Source organism: Strix aluco, chromosome Z (genome assembly GCF_031877795.1).
Source record: "Strix aluco isolate bStrAlu1 chromosome Z, bStrAlu1.hap1, whole genome shotgun sequence".
NCBI lineage: Eukaryota > Metazoa > Chordata > Aves > Strigiformes > Strigidae > Strix > Strix aluco.
The window spans coordinates 13,140,511-13,160,796 of NC_133971.1; the positions used below are offsets into that span (position 1 = coordinate 13,140,511).

Below are 20,286 nucleotides of genomic sequence, written 5' to 3' on the forward strand. Positions count from 1 at the left end.
TCTTTAATACCCATTGTTGAAACTGAAAGTTGACTATTACAGACTCTTGCTTGTGGGGGTCTTCCTATAAAATACCTTACCAAAATTTGGCTAGATTCATTATTTGAAAATGGGAGTTAATCCTTATAAAATTTTCCTGCTTTTGACCCATAGAATGTAGGTTTTACTACAGCACTGCTTGTGTAAGCTGTAACAGAACTTTTCACGTCTGGTTGGTGGAGACAGTGGGTTTGAGGAGAGAGCAGCAACTGGATGTTCTTCCTTTCGCTAGCTGGAACTGCACTTTCCAACCTTTAACTGCATGTAACAGTTGATGAGTTAGTATGATACTTCTGTGGTCTGATTTCACTTCAAGGTGTGCCTGGTATTAAAATAAAATGCAGTCTTCTGAAGTAGTTAAGGATTTTTTTTTAAACCATATTAAAATAACTTAGGAATAACACGAAACTAACTTGCTTTTTCATTATGCTGCTTGTTTTTTCTTTTCCCTTTCAAATTAGCTTTTTCTCAATTTCTGCCTATGGTTGTTACATTGAAAACAACTAAAATTTGGGTAAATGGACACTTTGAGCAATGGATTTATGGGATATAAACAGTATGAATTTAAGTGACAGTCAGGTGGTAGTAATAATGATTATTGCAAGCTATGTTTTAGTTGAGGTTATTTCCAGCTCCTTCTGCAAGTGTGAGGTCTGTTGGTAATCCATGGAGCTTGCACAGTTTTTATTACAATATATATGCTATCATCTGCTTTGTGTTTAGTATGTTTATATGACACAACAAATAGTTCCAGTACCATTCTATATTTCTCCTAACACAGTGCCTTTTGAGACTAAAAATATTTTGACTATTTTGTCCCACTTTTATTTTGTAATTTATAAGCAGGACTCTTTGTTATTTGTAATTTGTTTACACTGATTAAAAAGAAACTTTAAGCTTCCTTTAAAAATACCTTTTATTAAAAAAAAAAATTATCATAACAAAATACCTAAACTGCTTCATACTGGATTTATAGAATAGAATATTTCAGTTGGAAGGGACATACAACAATCATCTAGGCCAACTGCCTGAATCAATAACTCTCTTGTAAATGTAGATTTGGTACACACCCCCCCCCCCTTTTTTTTTTTTTTAAATTGAGACTACTTCGGTTTTCTTTTTCACTCCTCCAGGGGCTCAGATCTGTAATTGGCTGAGCCTTCCATAATTATTCTATCCTGAGATTTTAGAGCTGCTAAGTGACTTCACTAGTCTGCAATTCCACAGAAGCAGTGAGGCAAGAACATCTTTAGTTCCATATTTTTTCAGCTTCTGAAGATTAACAGTCTGTAGCTTTCATTCCTGTACTGGAATTGGTACTTATATACCATCTTCAGTCATAGCTTCATTTAACAGATATCTTACAGGATGTTTTGAAGGTAGAGCACCAGTTAAATAGTTGGATGCATATAATATTGGTAACCATTGGCATGATGCAGCTGAGTGAGAGAAGAGGCTGTTTTTCGATTTTTAGCTAGTTCAATGTTTCATAGTAATAATGAAATCTCAGAGCATGTACCTGAACTATCTTACTTCAGTTAAACACACATACTTATTTTAATTTTTTTATACAGCTTGATGCACTAGTAATCTGACATGGCATGTTGTTGTGCACTGCAATTCCTTACCATTTATTCTGCTTTTTCTTTTTTCATAATTTGGATTAAAACTTGAGTTGCTGTTGAGTTGATGAAAGTCTTGGGAAGCGGTGATCTGATGCATTACAAATAAGCAATAGCTAGAACATAGCAAATTTATCCCACATCCATTGTTTGGCAAGATACCTGTTGACTAACACTTTTGCCTCTATTGTTACTGGGATTAAGGTTTTTTCTTGCATTAATTAATTTGATTTGCAGGCATGAACTAAACACATGTGACTTTATGTTTTCATTTTTTGTTTTGGTTTTTTTTTTTTAACAAGAGGAACTGTCTGCTGTTTAATAACACTAATTACATTTTCGTGAACTTCTGGTTTTTTTCAGACAGATGAAGTGTTTCTGGAAGCTCAGATTCAGAATATCACTACCTCTCCAATGTTTATGGAGAAGGTTTCTTTAGAGCCATCTATGATGTACAATGTTGCAGAACTGAACACAGTTGACACAGCAGGGGAAAGGTATGTTGAGATTCAGGATATTTGGCTTTGAAACTCTTTGTATTATGATTTCATGAGATGTAAGTGTTACAGTCAGTTGTCTGTAATGGAAGGATTGTACTTACTTGCTTGATTAAAAAGTCAAATTCTTCTTATGTATTCACCTGGAAAAGCTGTTACAGTTTTTTTTGTATAGAAACTATTCTTAAAGCTTTGTAATTCTTCCCAGCAGAGAAATCCCCATCTTAATCCTCAAATAATCTGTAACGTGAATGACATGGTAACATGAAAACATACTACTTTTTCAGTATATCCTGTATAAAATTTTGCCCACATCTGGTTCTGACTTGAGCTGTGTATGTACGTTTAGCCTTACAGGACCCATTTGACTTGTCCTTGTTTTCTTCTAGTAGACTGGTATCTTTTAAATTGTTCTAATCAAGATTTAGCAAGGCAGAAGTCAAGGCAAATCAGTGGAATACCCTTTTAGGATCTTAGAATATAAAAACTTGACACACTGAAATAAATTAAATGTCATTTAGTGTCAATTAGTAAAACACCAAATACAGGAAGAATTGTCTGTTGTGTTCAGTAAACTGTTGTGGATACAAAAGCTTGTGATATGTGGGTGGAAGTTAACTTTGGCTGTTTGTGCTTTGTGGTTGCTTGGGTTTTTGGAAGAGGTGATGTTTGGGTGCTTCTGCAGGCTGAAGTAAAAATTCTGTCTTCTCCTTGCCTGTTGAAGAGTTCACCTGCAGTGTAGTGAAGCACTGTTCTTACAAAATGTGTCTGCATCCACTGTGATGGTTCTTGTGCTGAGCAGGAATCTTAGGCTCCTGACGCTGAGATTTACTGGGAGGGAATCAAATAGCAGAAGTAAAATTGCCAGCGCTGTTGTCTAAATGCTAAGATGACAGATAATAAATTATAATGTAGCAAAGTGGATTTCCACCTCAGTTGTCTCTGACTCAGATGAATTGGACTTTTTTTCCCCTTGGTCCTTGATGCTACATAAATTCTAGATTGTTTTCTGTTGTGAAAACACAAAAGTATTCTATGTGTTTTGCCATGAATAAAATACACTCACAAATTACTCACACAAATTAAGACTGGTGAGGGATGGGAAAAAAGGTTGGGTTCTTAAGTCTTCTTAAAAATAGCTGTTTCAGTTAAAGCCCAATGTTTTTTTCTCTTAGTGAGTCAACTTTTGGCTCAAGGACTTATTTACAACCTATGGATACACGTCAATACTTATACTGCCTAAAACCAAAGCAAGAATTTGCAGAGAAAGCTGGAGTAATAAAAGGTGTAACAGTGATTGGTAAACTGGACATTGTATGGAAAACTAATCTGGGTGAACGAGGAAGGCTGCAAACTAGCCAGCTCCAAAGAATGGTAAGTTTAACTTAAGCATCAACTTAACTTAGCATCCATTTTTAGGGCAACTCAGCGAACAATTTAATAATGACTTGAAGGAAAAGTTCAAGCTGCTTACTTCTGGGACCTCATTCTGAATTCGCATGTTTCTATACATATTTGAGAAAGTTATTTAATACATTTGGTCAGTGAAGTGTGGAAAAAACACTATTCCAAGGGACTGTAGCTGAACAAAAGCGTTCTTGTTCCTTTTGGCCATGTGAATGGCTAGTTTTTGTTTTCTCGAGGATTTGTTTTCTGGCACATAACATGCCTCTTTCTTTTTTCACAGCACTGAACAACATAACTTAATGGATTGTGCACTTGAATTGCCAGAATCAAGTAACCTATCTAGCAAAATACTTTGGTTAGAATAAAACTAACTTCTTGGATGCCATTTGGCAACAAAGTGAAAAGCACTGACAAAGAACTCCTTTAAGTATGCCAACTGTTGGCACAGAAGTCTGCTCCCTAATTCATCCAGACATTTTAGCTTTGAGTGATAATTTTTATGTATAGGATAATACTATTTATCTTTCATGTTCACAATTTTGATTTAATCTGTTCTGGTTGATTTAGAAATCTTTCATGAATTTTAAGTTGTAATTACTAGCTTGCTTAAGTTAGCTGCACAGCCTGTTCACTCTAATGCGTAAATCTGACTTGCATCTTTTGAATTGAGGATGGTGTAATATGGGAGAGAAGTGAAAAAGCTTTGATGATTGAACCTTAGTTTGAGTCTGAGTTTACAAAGCTTGTAATGGGGTTTCCGCCTCTGTCTCTCACTCTGCTCCCACCTTGTAGTAAATTGAGCAATTCTGTAGGTAACTCACATTGACTTGGAAGTAGGCAAGCAAACTTAAATCCTGGAAATTCACAGCTAAGTCACTAAAACATTCTCTTTGTTTTTAATTGAAGTGTTTAGTTACTGTATAAACCCATTAAATTAGAAACTGCCCTTTTTTCTAAACATAGTTACTCCTGTTACTTGGAAACTTGTTGCTTGTTTTTTAACTAATAAACTGTCTCAACTGACCTTTCCTATAATTTCTCTTTAAAGACAGCTTTTTTTTTTCCCCTCCCTAAATCAGTATTCTCTCTGCATCCCTTCTTGTTGAACCTTTGAGAATTGCACTTGAAACACAGTGGTGATTAACACACCTCCACACTTCAGGATTAGTTTTTGTCACCATCATTGTTTTGTGCTAGTGATTAACAGAGAAACATGAGCTATTTTGTGTGCTTTGAGCAACATCTGTCTTTGGAAAAGCAGCAAACAGTTTTGGGGGTTTTTTCCCCTTTGAGTTGCAGTGCAGCTCCTTTTCATCTTCTTGTCTTTTAAGTGCTACCAGATTATTTCATTTCTAGGCTTTTTTTACCTTCCATCATTTTCCTCCTAATCCATTTACTAGCCCTATAATCACTGTTTCCCCCACAGGCCCAGAATTTTACCTGTACTGTGCCCCTCTGTCATTGTTTTTCAGATCAGGAATGCACTTTTGAAACAAGTATCCCTGGATCACCCTCACATGCCATAATTTGGGTTGTTTTGTGGAGTGGTCTTGGAATTCACAACTACATTTTTTTGGGGTGACATTAAACCAAACAGATGAATGTCCACAGTATGCCAAGGGTGTTCCACCTGCTTACAGGCATTCAATCCAGGACTGGACTAGAACCAGTCCAAAGTTAAAGAACATTATTCTTGAGTAGCACAAGCAAGGAATGTCCAGCTGATTCCATACTCTGAGCCATTATCTCATTTTTAGATGAAAACTACGTTCCTTCTTTTGGTGTTACTGTAAGGCCTTTACCATCAGTTCTTGCAGGTATCTCATTAAGGCCAACAGGTATGTATCTACTGGTTTAGGCCTTCTCATCTGCCCTGATCCTGCCTTGATTTGGTCAATTGCTGCTAAGCTTATTCTAGAAAATACTGCTTTTACTGTTCGGGGTTTATGTATTTCTCTTAAAAGAGGAGTCTAATGTTATGGCAAACTACCTGTTGTCCAGGGAACTGGGCTTAATTTTTCCAGTAGATTCCTTCCCGTCACCTAATACAGCCAAAAATGTATGCCCTCTTCCAGTGCTGGATAATTACTTCTCTTTCTCAAAAGGTTCCAAACTTACATTGCTCGACTGGTCTGAAGTCTCTTTGGTCACTCTAATGTCCAATTTAATATGCTTTTTAAAATGTCATTTGTCTTCAGTCTGTAATGAACTGTATATGACTAAAGGCTCATCCCAACCTGTCAGTCACTGGCTTTCTAGGCCTCTTTGGGAATATCTTTTAAGCTGTAAATGTAACTTACTACAGCATCCTTCTATCAGCAGAATTAGAACCTGTGTCACAACTAAGCCTTATCAGACAGGACAAACTTTTCCCTTGTTTTTTCTTTACAATCTGTTATTTGTGGGGTTTCAAAATGTAAAGCTTTTTTTCTGCAGGTTACTGTCTTGAGTCAGCCCTGGTTGGTAGTAACTAGGATATTTATCATAGATTTGTTAGTAGACCATATGAAAGTGTGTTTGGCTCTTGACCGAACTGGATAGTTGACAAGTGTTCATATCATGTGCCTTTTTAACTGGTGGCAATTAATTATTTTGGCAGAGGCTTGGAAGACTGAAATGGCAAGGAGAACGAACAATCTCTTATTACTTTGGATGTGGAGTAGTGGTGGGTTTATGCAGAAAATCTGTACTTACATTGTCCATAGTATATCTGTTACCTGCCTAGCAGAGGTGTCTTAGAATAAAGCTGATCTTCTCAGGAACTGTGTATCAGTATTCTCTAAAGACGTGAAATACCTGAAAAACTTAGTAATAAAGATCATCCTTGTGTAATGAATTGTTAAACCTATCAAGAAGGTGGTCATCACTAGCAGATGAAGCACTGCTGTGATTTGGGTACAAATCAAAAGCATGAAGAGTCAGTCTTTTTTTCTTCAAATTCCTCTTATTCAAAGCTTGTTGCAGTAAATGACAACCTGAGTAGTAAAAACTTCAGCTTTACTATTCAGCATCTGAGAATATACCTTCTTGTACCTTCTCAGGCTCCTGGTTATGGCGATGTAAGGCTTTCTTTGGAGACAATACCAGACACTGTAAACTTGGAAGAACCTTTTGACATTACATGTAAAATAACAAATTGCAGGTAATGATATCATGTGATTCTCGTGCTTTTTCCTGAGTGGGTAAGTTGTTGCTTTGTTTCATTTTTCAATATTTTCTCCTGAAACAACTCAAACCTGATCTTCACTGAGTTGTAGCAACATGAAACTACTTGAAATACATCTTTTGGATTTTAAAAAACCCAAAGAAAGAAAAAAGCTTCCATCATGATCTGTTAATACTATTTGAACTAGAAGATTGCCAAAAACCTGTAGTGGTATTCCATGGAACTGGCTGCAGTATCATGTAAGACTGCACCCCAAACTTAAATCACAAATCGTCTTAGTTCTTACTTAATCTTGTAACAGAATGAGTGTGTATATAGGATTTTTTAAACTACAATCAATTGTATCAGAATAAACAATGCCATTTATATCCAGTCTGATTTTACCTCTAGTTCTGCACCACTGCTGGAATGCCGGCTAAACATTGTCACCATAGTCTTTGTACATCTTTATCCATGTTTTGACTTGATTTGTGTTTACCCTAGGATCTGTGGTCGCCCTTTATAAAAGGGTTGCAAGAGTGACACTTAAATAAAGTATGAATAGAAGTTGAATCCAGGGACTAAAGCATGTATCTAGTCTGCAGATACTTCTCATGAAAATCTTGTATTCCATCCAAAATCTGAGCAGTATTCTGCTACCCAGTATTGCTAAACCCGTGACAGGATGCTTGTGTTGGACAAAGCTATATGCAACTGAATTACTGCACATCACAGTAGATCTTGTTTGCCACCTTGCACTTATTTATAAATGCTTGATTAATAGTAACCTGAATAATAAAGTAATCAAGCTTTTACATGTCTGCAGTCCTTGAATGCTTAAAAAAAGCCCACGGGTTTATTCTTTTTTTCAATTTCCTTTAGCAGTGAAAGGACTATGGATCTGGTTTTAGAAATGTGCAATACTAATTCCATCCACTGGTGTGGAGTTTCAGGAAGGCAACTTGGAAAGCTACACCCAAGTTCATCCCTCCATCTTGCACTTACATTGTTGTCTTCAGTGCAGGGATTGCAAGTAAGTCTTTATAGCATAGTTTGTTATAAAATAGCTGGTTTATAAGCTTCGTAATTCTTTCTAATAACTCTTATGAATATTTTCTGTTTCTAGAGTGTCTCTGGCTTAAGACTTACAGACACGTTTCTGAAGAGAACATACGAGTATGATGATATTGCACAAGTCTGTGTAGTTTCTTCAGAAGTCAAACAAAGCTGAAGAAAAAATTCTGTATTTCTGCTGGGCTTTTATTTTTTGGACCAACTTCTTGATGTTTTTGTAGCCAAATCATATTAAAATGTGTACAAACAAAACCAAATCCCTATATATCTATAAATGTAGCTGCTTATTTAATTTCTCTGACCATTTTTGAATGCTTTAAAATCTTAAAAACATGCATATGCATTTACTGAAAATAAAGCTTTTGGAAAAAAGTGTCACTCTAGCAAATTATATTACATTAACATTACTTCGGGGCAAGGGGGTGAGATTGTATGAAATAGCACTTCATACTTATTTAAAAAATAATTAAAATAACAAAAAATATTTAAACATTTTTTAAATTGTGGTTCTGACAAAATTGTTTCAGTTCCAAGAAACTTGCCTTTTACAGACAAGTTCCTGGAATCCAAACCCCTGAAAGAAATATTTTGTGCCACCTCATGTGGCAGTGTATTTGAATGGTGCATGCATAGCCCTAAGAACTGGAGCCTGATAAAGGCATGAGTTAAGAGTGCAGCTGGCACGGTTGAGGTGCTAGCAGCTAGAAGGCAGAGTATCAGCCAAAGAATGTGCTGGTTGTGGCTCAGTCTTTGGAAAGGAGTAATACAGCAAATCTGTCCCAATTAGCTGCAGTCTTGTGCAAAGCTGTGCGTCCGTGCAATACAGGGCATGCTGTGAACGGGCATGCTAATTCTCAATTAGTAGGGAACTGAAAGCTAAAATAGCAGAACACAGGCATTTTTTATTGTTAAACTGAGGCGGTGCAAATTATTCTTCCCATCCCAGAGGCATTTTAGTTTTTTAGGAAAACGAGAAGAACCCTGCATGGCTGCCCAAAATTAAGTCCTCCAAAGCATATGCAGGAAGGAATTCTGAACTTGGTTAAGCACTGAAATGTACTTTTCCCTAGCTTTGTTTTGACAAAACATGGAAATGTTTTTGGCTGAAATAGCTAAGGTCACCCAAAGGTAGCCAATACATAAAATGGTGACTGCCTTTCCTAGTTTAACACTAGTTAAACTGAACTAGTTAAACTGGTGTTAAAGATTCTATGCAGTGGCTTGTCATATTTCTCAGCTACCATATTGGCACTGTGCAACCTTAGTTAGCTTTGACAGTATTTTACTTAAGGTTTTCCTGTGTATAAAATCTTTAAGTGTAGAATTCAATTTTAAAATAGTGGATAAATTTAGGACTGGCTTACTAAATTGAGGGAATGAGTCCATACAGGGAAAAAAAAAAAAAATTAAAACTATATCCTGCACATCTAATAAAATGCAGAGCAACCAACATAAACAAGTATTTTAAAGAATACAATTTACCTGTTACTGTAGATGCATCAACAAACTAAAACAGTAAAACCACAACTATCCAGACAAAAAATGTAAATAACTTTATTTATAATCTATTTTCAAGTTAAACTGATACAAGTTGAAGGAGACGTAACCAAGTTGAAGGAGATGTCACCATATGATAATAAAGAGGTAGGAGAGATACAGAAATGGTAGACAAGCTGCATTTTGCCAGTATGACTTTCTGTGGCCCTGAAACAGTGTATGAATCCAAAGCTGCACATTTAGTTCTTTCTCAGTATGCATGAGTGATTTTCTTTGTACTTGTTACAAAACCAAAAGGGCAACTAAAATTTCTAAGCTGAATATTTCATTGTGTCTTTGTGATCAGGCATAGTTAGAAGAACATAATTCCATGCAAGCAGGTTACAGGAGTTTACAATTTGAGTGCAAAACATTTTCTTCTCTAACAATTATCACATTTATATGCTGATGGAACAGTAATGATATGAAACCAATTTGGTGTTAAATGCATATTTACTCAGTTGAATGATAAACTGCAGTTGACCTTAAATTAAAGCAGTATTTACAGGGATTATGGTTTACCACTTGATCTAGCAGGATGAAAAATTTTAGTGCAAAATAAAGTGCAGTTATTACACAGGAAAAGATTCTGTCCTCACCCTGTGATTAAGACATATTGCATGACACTGAAACAATCTAGCCTATTCAAGGCAAGATAGACTTTAGCATAAACGATCCCTCTGTTCCTGATTTCAATGGAAAAGCATGTAATGACAGCTCCTATTATTGATTTCACTGTTTTTTTAGTTAGGCTATAAAGCCCTTTATGTTAATATACAAGAAACAATGTTTACAAGTTAAGTATTGTGCCAGTCATAGCACATTCCTAAAGGGTTAGCTGATGCCATCAGCATTTTAATAAATATTCCGGTTACATATTTTTGTACTGGAGTAAAACCTAAACATGACAGTACTGTAGTATGTGAAATAAAAGTTACCACTCTATAAGATGATTTCAAGAGTAGTTTTCAGGTAACTAACCAATGTTTCATTTCATTAACCTTGGGTATAGTTCTTCCATAAATCCAGTAAACTATAGGGCTTGTACTTCACAGTACAACTTCTACAGCCAGTCTTTGAATATTCCCGTATTTTGTAGTTCTTAAGGAACTCTCAAGAGGTTCTTGACACTCTTGTCCTAAAGTAGAAAGGTGACTGCATGAAGGTTGCTGTCACAAAGGATAAATTGAGTATGAAAGTTACTGCAGTGCTGTCCAGTCCACTCTGGATTTATTGGTTCCCCTTATCAAAGTTAGTAAAATTCACTCTGAACAGTTGAAAATTTGAAAGAGAAAACTAAGAGGAACTGTGAAGTTTAACAGGAGATATGCTAGGAGCAATACTTCTCTCCTGAAACAACATGCTATTCCAAGCAATGTACAGTAGTTGTAGCCCACCTACGGCCTCCATTGATCTTTCTTGTAAATGGTATCCTGTCCTATTAAATGTAACTGAACTTAAGTGGCAGTTTTCTTGAATGGACTAGATTCAGGATCTGAACTACTTCTGAAAAAAAATCCTATTAGGGATTTTCTTCTTTGTCATCAGATGTTAAGTGAGTACTGTTACTTGGAAATGTATTTAATGTAAAGCTTATTGTTACAGCCTCAGAAAAGCAGCTACAGCAACTTACATAGAGAATTTTAAAAAAGCATTTTAATGCTGTGTATATATGCAAGCTCTATTGAATAAAGTATGAAATGTCTTAAAGTTGTGTAAGTTGCTCTATTAAACTTTACCTCTTTATTCAACAGATGGTAATATGGATTTCCTATTTTTGTGGTTTCTCCAATTTTAATTTCTCCTTGGATCCAGCTGCATTTTTCCCCCCCATTTTAGTAGGGGAAGACTCATACAATAAATGCACAACTGGCATTTGTTAGAGTCAGTACATGACTTAGCCCCAAATTTTGCATTTGCTTCTACCTGAGTTGTTCTTTTTTGACTGCAAGATGAATCAGATATGATGTCTGGAATCCAGGAGTTCCTGTGTATTTCTCCATTTGGGAGTCTACTGTTACTCCTCCACATACTTCCCTCTACATACCTTCTCAAGTCTAACTGGCCAGCAGAAATCACTCTGTCTTAGGAATCAAAGCAGGCTCCTCAAATCAGTTTTTGATATACAAAGAGGAAAGTGTGAGTATTGAGAACCTCTCTAAAGTAAAAACAAAAGTACCTTGTACCAGAAAGCAGTGTGAACAGTAAGCAGAGTAAAAAAAAGTTAACATCATAATACAGAAAAGCAGTGGTCTCTGAAAGAGTAAGATTCACTGAGCTAGAAAAGCCAGGGTAGGAACAGAAATACTACAGAGTGGAAGAATCTTTAACTTGGTCATATAATCATCACTTAAGATAGGTATGTGTAATGAAACTTTAAAAAAAAAAATCTTTAATTGTTTAAGCCAGTGATTTACCACGCAAGAATAGAAAGAGAATCCTTCTAAGGCAATTATTTTTTGATAAATTTTCAGTACTAGTTATTTGTACAGTCACAGGACTAGTTTTAGCTTATTACAATTAAGAATTTAAAGCTTATGTTAAATACCGCATACATATGGAATGTAATACAGTTTGCCATGCCTAGGAAAATAGTGCCATAATGCTGACCTCCAGGGCTACCATCATGATTTGAGGATGTACATGGCAGTAGAAAAGCCTAAAACTTCTTAATACTCTTTCCCAAGCCAAGTTCCATTTTGGATTCTGTGTATCATTTTACTCAGGATTAGTGTCTTCTCTTTCTCTACATTTTGTGGTACTCCCTTCATATGCAATCATCTCCTTCCCTCCTGCCCAATGAAGTTGAAAAATATTTCATGTTACTAATGACAGCCCCTCCACAGGCTTGAAGAAACAGACTTCCCAAGCATTCGTTTTAAGTACACTCTATAGTCCCAACACTGATTTATGTTCATTATAAAAGGGCACATCAGATGGGCCTAGTGTTTCAATATTTGACAGGGAGTACAGCCATAATGAACTTCACCATAAGAATAACGTGCCGTTTACACTAGCATTTTAGAATTAAGCTGTTATGCAAGATCAGCCCCCTACAAAACTCTGCATTCAGTAGCCCTGGAGATCAATCTAATGCACATACTGAAAATGACTTGTACGTAGGGATTTCAATAAACCACCTATTTAGTGTATTAATTTTCAGAGGAGTAACTATACATAAACGATATGTTCCAAGTTATGTGCGATAGATCTGTTTAACAGATTTATTCTAGTTTGCCAACACACACAAAGAATTTTCTGTCTTCTATTTAAGCAGAAGAGTTACAATGGTGCTTTTGCTACTAACTATGGTATGCATTTTGGGGTTATATACCATTCCAATTCACACACCTCCTTTAAGTCAGGAATGCTCTTCAGTGCTGCCACTGAAAGATCTGCTCCGGACATGATTTCTCAGTTGCTCTATGAGCTCTGGATTCTGCTGCTGTATCTGTTGTGCAAACTGCTGCCCCCTGTGTTGAACAGTTTTAAGTAAAATCAACAAGTGAAAAAACTGACAGGCAGCATTTGTAAGGAAACAGGATATCCCAATACAACTGAAAGGTGCATTATATGGAAGTTAAGACTAAAAATAACTTCCTGCATAGTCTTAATCAAGGTATTTGTAGTATTATGACTTTATCTAAAGCGTCTCCAAAGAGGATTTTCATCAGAGCTTCATTTTTGTTCTTTAGGACTCTTACTTCTACTCGATAACATGGACAAAAAAGTACTACCTTAACTTGGTAAAACTAGAATTTAGCAACAAATCTGCTCCAATCCATTCTAGTTGTTTAAGATAACTACTTTTATAGATGAAGTGCAACCTTATATTAGTTTTTCCAGAAATACAGTGTGTGGCTGCCAACTTGTGAGCAAGATGTTATTAGTAGAAATCAAGCATACAATTACACCTTTTGTCTTGTATGGCTGAAGTAATGACAGATCCATCTCCATATCAGTTGTAGCTTAAGAGTTAGATTAATAGGTGACAATTCCATGTAAAAGATAAATATAACACTGGTTTACTAAAAAAAGCAAGTAAGTAAAACATACTACTATGGCTTCTCTGTAACTTCATCATTTTGCCCAAGTAGCAAATTACCAAGACTCCTTCAAACTACAGTGCAGGTTGAAAGAAAGCCACGATTTTCATAGATCTAGGTGAAATACGTGTTTTTTGTGAAACCAGCCCTTGATTTTGTGGGAGCACATTCCTGTCTATGATGTGAATTATAAATTGCTTTTGTCCTGAAGGAGCAAAACTTAAAAATAGTTTGAAACAGGCTAGAATGCTGAAATAAAGTAAAATGGTATGCCCTTTAAGAGGTCTTGCCATATAAGCAAATGACATTTTTGTGTAGGCTCTTCCAGATGATTATTGTTATTATACTATAAAAGACTTGGGTCTTGGTTTTTGTAAAAGCTACTCCTCATTATACCGAGTTCGCTGAAGCCTTCCTAGTGTAAATGGAGGGATGCCAGAGCAGAACTTGTTGCAACCTGTGCTAAGTAAATCTGTAGCTTTTCTAACTAGTGTCTGGGATATCAGGTAGTAAGCTTATCAACACGATTTGAAAGCACATGTAGGAGTACTTAAAAGATTTAAAGAAGCATTTTTAGTAAGTGGCATTTAGCAAGAAGAGTGTATGAGAACCACAAAGTGAAACTAAGCACACAATTCAGTCATTCCAATTGATGGAAATGTACAAAGCAAACAAACAAGATAGTAGAAAATAAGTCTTCAAGTTCTCAGTTTTAATAATAATCAGGCATACAATGGAGACAGGCCACAGTATAATTGTCTTGACACTAGCCCTTTTAAATAGATGTTGCACAATGATGCTTCTACAAATGTACCAGTTAAAACTATGCAATTCTTACTTACGCATGGATCAGACTGGACAAATCTGACAGGCCACCAACACCCGCAGCAGGGCCACCAATGGCGTTTGACATCATCCCTGACATCCTGAAATAGTTAGCACAGCGTTGGCATTGGGGTATGCAGGGACCTTTATAGTAAGCAATAAACCGTAGTTCTTTTTTTGAATTGCTGGGAGGAAATAAGCTGCAAGAGAAAGAATCTGCAGTAGTTTTGTTTACAGTAAGCAAAAATAAATTACATTTTCAGGAATACAGTACTATCCTCCTTTTCTCTTACTAATTCAAACCCCTAAAGACATTTGTTTTAATGGTACTCCATTTTAATACTTACAATTGTTGAACTTGAGGATTCTGCATTAAACTTGCTGCCTAGAATAGACAATATATAGCTGAAATTACAACACATTTTCTACTGAGGTATCACTGGGTAATACAGGATTTTTTTTTCTTTCTTTCATCAGTAACAACTGTGATGTAGGTTAGGGGCCCAAAAATGGAGGCTAGAAGTAATTCTCAAGGTCAGACAGTGAGTCAATTTTTTTCCTTCAAAAGAAAAACTACACCACAGGAAAATAATTCATTTGTTCCTGGCTGAATGCCCTGTGTTCTATCCACTTGACCAGGCATCTTCTGGAAATGACGCAAAAAACCCTTTCCCATATTGAAGAGTACATCTTTTGACTCTAAACAGATGCAGACTAAGTCATGTGGCCACTGAAGTGGTACACAGAGTTCCAGTCCTTTTTAATCAGTAATGCCATCGGAGAACTCGCTCACTTCTTCCTTGCCTACTGTCTCTATTATTTGGACCATAGTATCAGACCAGATGTATCGATCTCTCTTGTGTGCTGTGCATTTCTATACGGAAGCACTGGTTGAAATGTCCTGTTCTAATGAAGCTACCGGAAAGGCAGTAAAGTTTTAAAGGAAATAAGTATTTTCTTCTCAAAGGAAGTACAGGTTTTTTTGCATTTTTTAATCCAAATTCCATTCTTCAAAGTTAATTAATACCATTTAGCTAAGAAAGCCATGCATGGAGAAAAAATTACTGAGGGACAAAACCACAATTTGCTGTTGTACTGGAAGTAAAGGAATGAACTATATATACATTATTTATATTCACTGTTAGCACCTCTCGTGAAGTTTTGCACACTTAAGGATGTCAGGGATAATTTGAAAGTGTAAGAACAGAAAGATCTCTTGGGTAGTTCTCCCCAAGTAGTTATTTTAGTGTTTGGTAGACTGCATCTGAATCAACTACTATTCACTTAAGAGGTGATTTGTTTGTATTCATTGTTGTTAACTGCTATGTGGAAAATAGAAAATAAATTTTCACCATGCTATTGACAAGTGTTTTACTATCACGCCATCTCTTAAGAACAGCATAGCTAATCTGCGCACATTGCTGTTCATAAGTAAGATAGAATCAAGTGGAAGATGGGCATTATAGGAGATTTATGCTTCACTTCTTGTTTTGAGTGTAAAATGACTTAGAAAAGTTTAAATTCAGTGTAATGAAACCATTTCCATTATAATAAGCATTAGAATTGCTTGTGTTATTAAACAAAGAGTTGTTCTTAAAACTTAAGTTTTAAAAACAGTATAATGTAAAGCTTGAAATATACTCACCATACTAATGAAAGCAGGATTGTTTATCAAGCTTGCCATGTCAAAACTCAGTCCAGTTCCAGTCTAAAACAAATTACAATTAAAGATAGGCTTACCTATAAAATCCCAGTTAAAACTATTGTAAATAAATAGATACAGAGCTAACTTACAGGACTGGACATGTCTCTTAGTTTCTGTTCTGCTATTTTCAAATTTGACTTATAAGAGTCATTCTCTGGATCAAGATCCAGTGCTTTTTGGTAACTGGTAACTGCTTCTTCATATTTATTCACTGAGGTCAGAGCCAACCTAATGTGAAATAAAGAAATCTTGGGTAGAACATAAATGACCATCAAAAGATAATAATGATACATTTTGTGTTCTAAATCAGTATCTCACAACTAATTTTCAGCTTGGGCACTAAGTTAAAGCAAGTTTTGCTATTGTGCTACTACTGCTTAGTGTAAGCACTTGTTTTTGCAGAAGAGATGATCCCTCAAGAACTCATCTTGCATTGTCTGTTCCATATATATGCAAGTTTCATGAAAAAACTCCTTGGCATCATCAAGTGATTTAGCCTGTATTTAAGAGCACAAGCTGGATCCAGCATCTGTAACTTTTTGCATAAGCTCAGGAATTCCTCTAAGTGTTTCCTCCAGTCTTTTGATCCAAGTGATTATTCAGAAGGGTACATAGGTAAGTAGGGAGAAGATACTCTTAACGTGGATTCTGCAGCTTCAGGAAACCAAATACTGGAACCACAAGTTTCAGCATAATAGATTTTTGTCTTAAGTTCAGTGGAAGTTTCTCATTTTGCATCCTCTAATTCAACAGCTTGACAAATGGGTTATACAGGATAGTAGTGGCATCGTAAAGATGCTCTAAGAAACCGTTGTATCAGGGAAGTCTACTTAATGTTTTGAAAAAGATTCTTCTTCAGCACAGGAGAGCACAGAACAGATCTACTACTTTTGAAATAGTATTTGTTTTCAAATTCGATTAGCTACTACATTTAAAACATCATCTTTCTTTGGACTATTCCAGAAGTCCATCTGGTTGCAGTTTCAATTCTATCTTCTACTGCATTTTCAATTTATACTGACCACAAAACTAAACTGATCTTTTCCACACTGTTGTGTAACCCATATTCAGCTATTTAGTACTCCAGTCCCCCTTTGGTATGTGCTGAGCTACACAGACTGGTTGATAAGGCTGTGCTAAGGCCTACTAACAGACCTTAGTCTTTTATACCAGGGCAAAGAGCTCAGATAAATTGGTTGTAGTCATTACTGTCAGTGGTGATGAACTCAGTAACAGTATGAAACTCCAGGAGTTTCCAGTAATGCTCTTGGAGGAACCCATGCAACATTAATGTGTCCTCTCTGTTTAACACAGTTACTCCCATAAAAAACAATTCTCCCTTTTTGCCCATTAACTTGCCAGAATAGTTTCTGACCAGACAAGCAATGCAATCTGATATTTCTGTGATGCAATCGTGTTTTTTTACAGAGAAAGTATGTAAAATTCTGCTTCTTGGAACACAGTACAAGTCAGAACAGCGGGCAATGGTTTCCTTGCTCACAATTCTGACCCAGACAAGTGCTCTCTCAGGGTCATGCTGGAAGTATCACTTTTAGCTATCTACATGGCTCCCATCTCTGCATATTTCTGTGATCTTATACGGAGTTTCTGTCAAATCCTAAGAAAAACTGATATGCCTGCATAATGAAGTCAGAAAACACAGCTTTCTCATACGGACTTTTTGTTGAGACTCTGGTTTCTGCACTTGTTTTTTTCAGTTATTACTAAACAGATACTGTTTCCTCATTCAGCCTATGGCAAATGTGTTATATCCATCTGCTGAGTTAAGCACTGGCTTGTAGGTCAAAATCTATCCTCTATCAAAACAACCAATCAAACAAAGAGAAGCTTGATTGCTCAAGAATGATCCCTCTTACATTGTATATCAAAAGGCACACTGGTCTTAACCCAAAACTCTAAAATAACCTCCAATTTCCAATTAAATCGGTCTGTAGCTTCCCTCTATCTCACTGAAATCAGGGGATCTCAGGTTGTGCTTATGAAGAAACTATCTGAAGAGAATTAAATAGGACAAAACAGTCCTTAAAATTTCAAAGTTAATTAATCATCTCAAAAGCCATTCAGGCTACGCTTTTGTTAGTAAAACAAATTGTACCATGGAAAGTTTTCAAGTGGTAGAATTCCATCATCTTTGATCTGAAATAAATGCTCCCTGGCATGGTTTTGTCCCAGGCCAACAAGCATTATCCCAGACAATTTTGGGGCATGGTTCAGATTTTAACACAGGCCAACTCAATTTAGCAACAGGCAATTTGAATGTGGCCACTCCAGACTGCAAACTAGGTTTTAGTAACATGGACATGGGTCATTTTGTGCCAGTTGACCCAATGAATAGTCCCAAGTATTTTTTAATTTACTAGTATATATATAACCTCAAAAGCCTTACACAGCATTCAGCCCACACCCACAATACATTTGATTATTGAAAATGCAAAGCTACATATCTTGGAAGAATGGCCCTTCACTCAAGTATATACCCCAATTCAGAACATTCCTGACATTCTTTTCAGACAGCATTTAATCAGACCCACCACCTAAAGAAGCTATACTGTTAATCTCTCAGGCATGACTGAAAAAAACTACCAAAGGGACGTAGCTTAGTCTTGCTAAAATATCTGTTTCCAAAGAGCTATTGAACAGAAAAATTAAGCCTCTATTCCTGCTGGTGTGAAGCCCCAATACTTTTAGGATTCTGTTCTCTTTACAGCATCATTAACAGATTCACTGTTCCAAGTGCAGAATTTTGATTACTCATAAGTAGGTAGGAGGTAGAAAAAACACATCATGACTTTCTAAACTAAATTTGCAAGGTTGATAAACTGAAAGAAAAAAAAATGCAAACCGATGAAATCTGATATGAAAATGCTGAGATCAACCGCATGTATAAATCTTAAAGCTGACTGCCTGATAGGGTCATCTTCAGAAAACTGCTACACTTTCAGAAGAAGAATCTCAGATCCACTTATTTCAGAAAATCTATGGTAATTTACACTTGGGTCTTCAGTGTTTACTCAGATTTGTATTAGCTTACCCCATTCTCCCATACGCTTTGCTGTACTTTGGATCTATTGCTATAGCTCTCTCACAATCCTTTATTGCTTCCCTGTAGTTGTTGAGCTTACTTTGAGCAGCAGCCCTAAAAGAAAGATGGGAGGGAGAGAGCTTTGTCAAAAAAACAATAGAAGAAGAGAACCCAACCTTAGATATTCACATGTCCATGACTAACTCTAGACTTGTCTAATCTTACTGACTTTTCATTCACTATTTAGGCAATGCCTCAGCTTTCCTCAGTTAAGTAGGACAAGCAAATGTTCTGAATTAAGTATGTGCTTATTAAGTGCATTGCTAGACTAGGGCTTTGGAGAACACACACTCACCTTTGAGGACACAAAGGATAAATAATTCTAAGGAACTGTGCACAAAATACATCATAAAACCTATTACAAGAATTGAAACTCTCAAGTAGTAGTTTACATAAAATCATTGTTTAAGCAGAAGTATTTTATACAATTGGCATTTTCCAGCAAGAAGTCCAATTTTACTGCCATTCAATGGAATGCTGTGATTTTTTCCCTGCTCAGTTTTTTAGCAGGCAACTCATGCTTGCAAGTAAATCGGGATAACATTTCTCAATATCTCTGAATTACTAAATTACAATTGCATCTCTATACTAGAGAAATACTAAATGTTGCAGGCATTTATACAATAAGATTAAAGACTTGCCTAAATTAAAAGGGACATCAGAACAGATTAATAATCAAAACTTCCCCAGTCTGAAAGGTCTCAAAACACTCTAATTCATTCTTCTTTGATTAAAAAACTAGATATGACGATCTTTCCATTGCATAAAGCGTTCTTCTTTTTTATTAGGAATGCTAAATGCTACCATCATCACTATATTCAATCTTTTCTCCTGTGATAACCTCCAAATTGCATGGTTTTTCTGACTCTGATTAAAGTATCTTCTGAATGGGACTACTTATATATTTTAAATATTTAGGCTGCTTAACATTTGTCCGAGTTCACATATGCCAGTGAAGATATATGCATAAAAGCTGAAGACAATGCTTAATCTCTCATGTGTTTGAAAACAAAGTGTTTTTTCCATGTTTACAAATAATTTATATGGCCAGTTAAAACTTCAAGGGCATCTCAGCTCTTTTTCTCACTGCTGTGAATAAAAAGCAATACTGTTGAAGGCAGTATGTTTCCATTGCTCCCAAACTACTTAAGAAAGATAGGATAAGGCCCTATATTTATTCAAATACCACATCACTCACAGAACTCCAAGCAACTGCCTGTCTTCTTTTAAGTATCTTCATACAATACTGTGCTTACTGACATCGAGATTCATTTTGGTTCTCACAGA

At 36.0% G+C, this 20,286-nt stretch overlaps 2 protein-coding genes across 7 annotated transcripts in view; one reads left to right on the forward strand and one right to left on the reverse strand.

The window, feature by feature from the left end:
- Positions 1–11,030, forward strand: part of TRAPPC13 (trafficking protein particle complex subunit 13) — a 27,458-nt gene extending 16,428 nt beyond the window's left edge. For 2 of the 4 annotated variants that reach the window (XM_074811681.1, XM_074811683.1), the window contains 5 exons: positions 2,025–2,158; positions 3,334–3,532; positions 6,607–6,707; positions 7,596–7,743; positions 7,837–11,030. In XM_074811681.1, coding sequence (XP_074667782.1) covers positions 2,025–2,158; positions 3,334–3,532; positions 6,607–6,707; positions 7,596–7,743; positions 7,837–7,941 — 687 coding nt within the window. In that variant the 3' untranslated portion in view covers positions 7,942–11,030. Of the gene's footprint in view, positions 1–2,024; positions 2,159–3,333; positions 3,533–6,606; positions 6,708–7,592; positions 7,744–7,836 lie in introns of all 4 variants that reach the window. The other 2 variants (XM_074811680.1, XM_074811682.1) reach the window with 1 other exon arrangement.
- SGTB (small glutamine rich tetratricopeptide repeat co-chaperone beta) overlaps positions 9,315–20,286 on the reverse strand; it is a 25,290-nt gene continuing 14,318 nt past the window's right edge. For 2 of the 3 annotated variants that reach the window (XM_074811684.1, XM_074811685.1), the window contains exons 6-11: positions 18,949–19,053; positions 15,986–16,124; positions 15,837–15,899; positions 14,539–14,576; positions 14,209–14,391; positions 9,315–12,793 (exon numbers count right to left, since the gene is read on the reverse strand). In XM_074811684.1, the coding sequence (XP_074667785.1) occupies positions 12,682–12,793; positions 14,209–14,391; positions 14,539–14,576; positions 15,837–15,899; positions 15,986–16,124; positions 18,949–19,053 (640 nt within the window). In that variant the 3' untranslated portion in view covers positions 9,315–12,681. The remainder of the gene's footprint in view (positions 12,794–14,208; positions 14,392–14,538; positions 14,577–15,836; positions 15,900–15,985; positions 16,125–18,948; positions 19,054–20,286) is intronic. The other variant, XM_074811686.1, reaches the window with a different exon arrangement.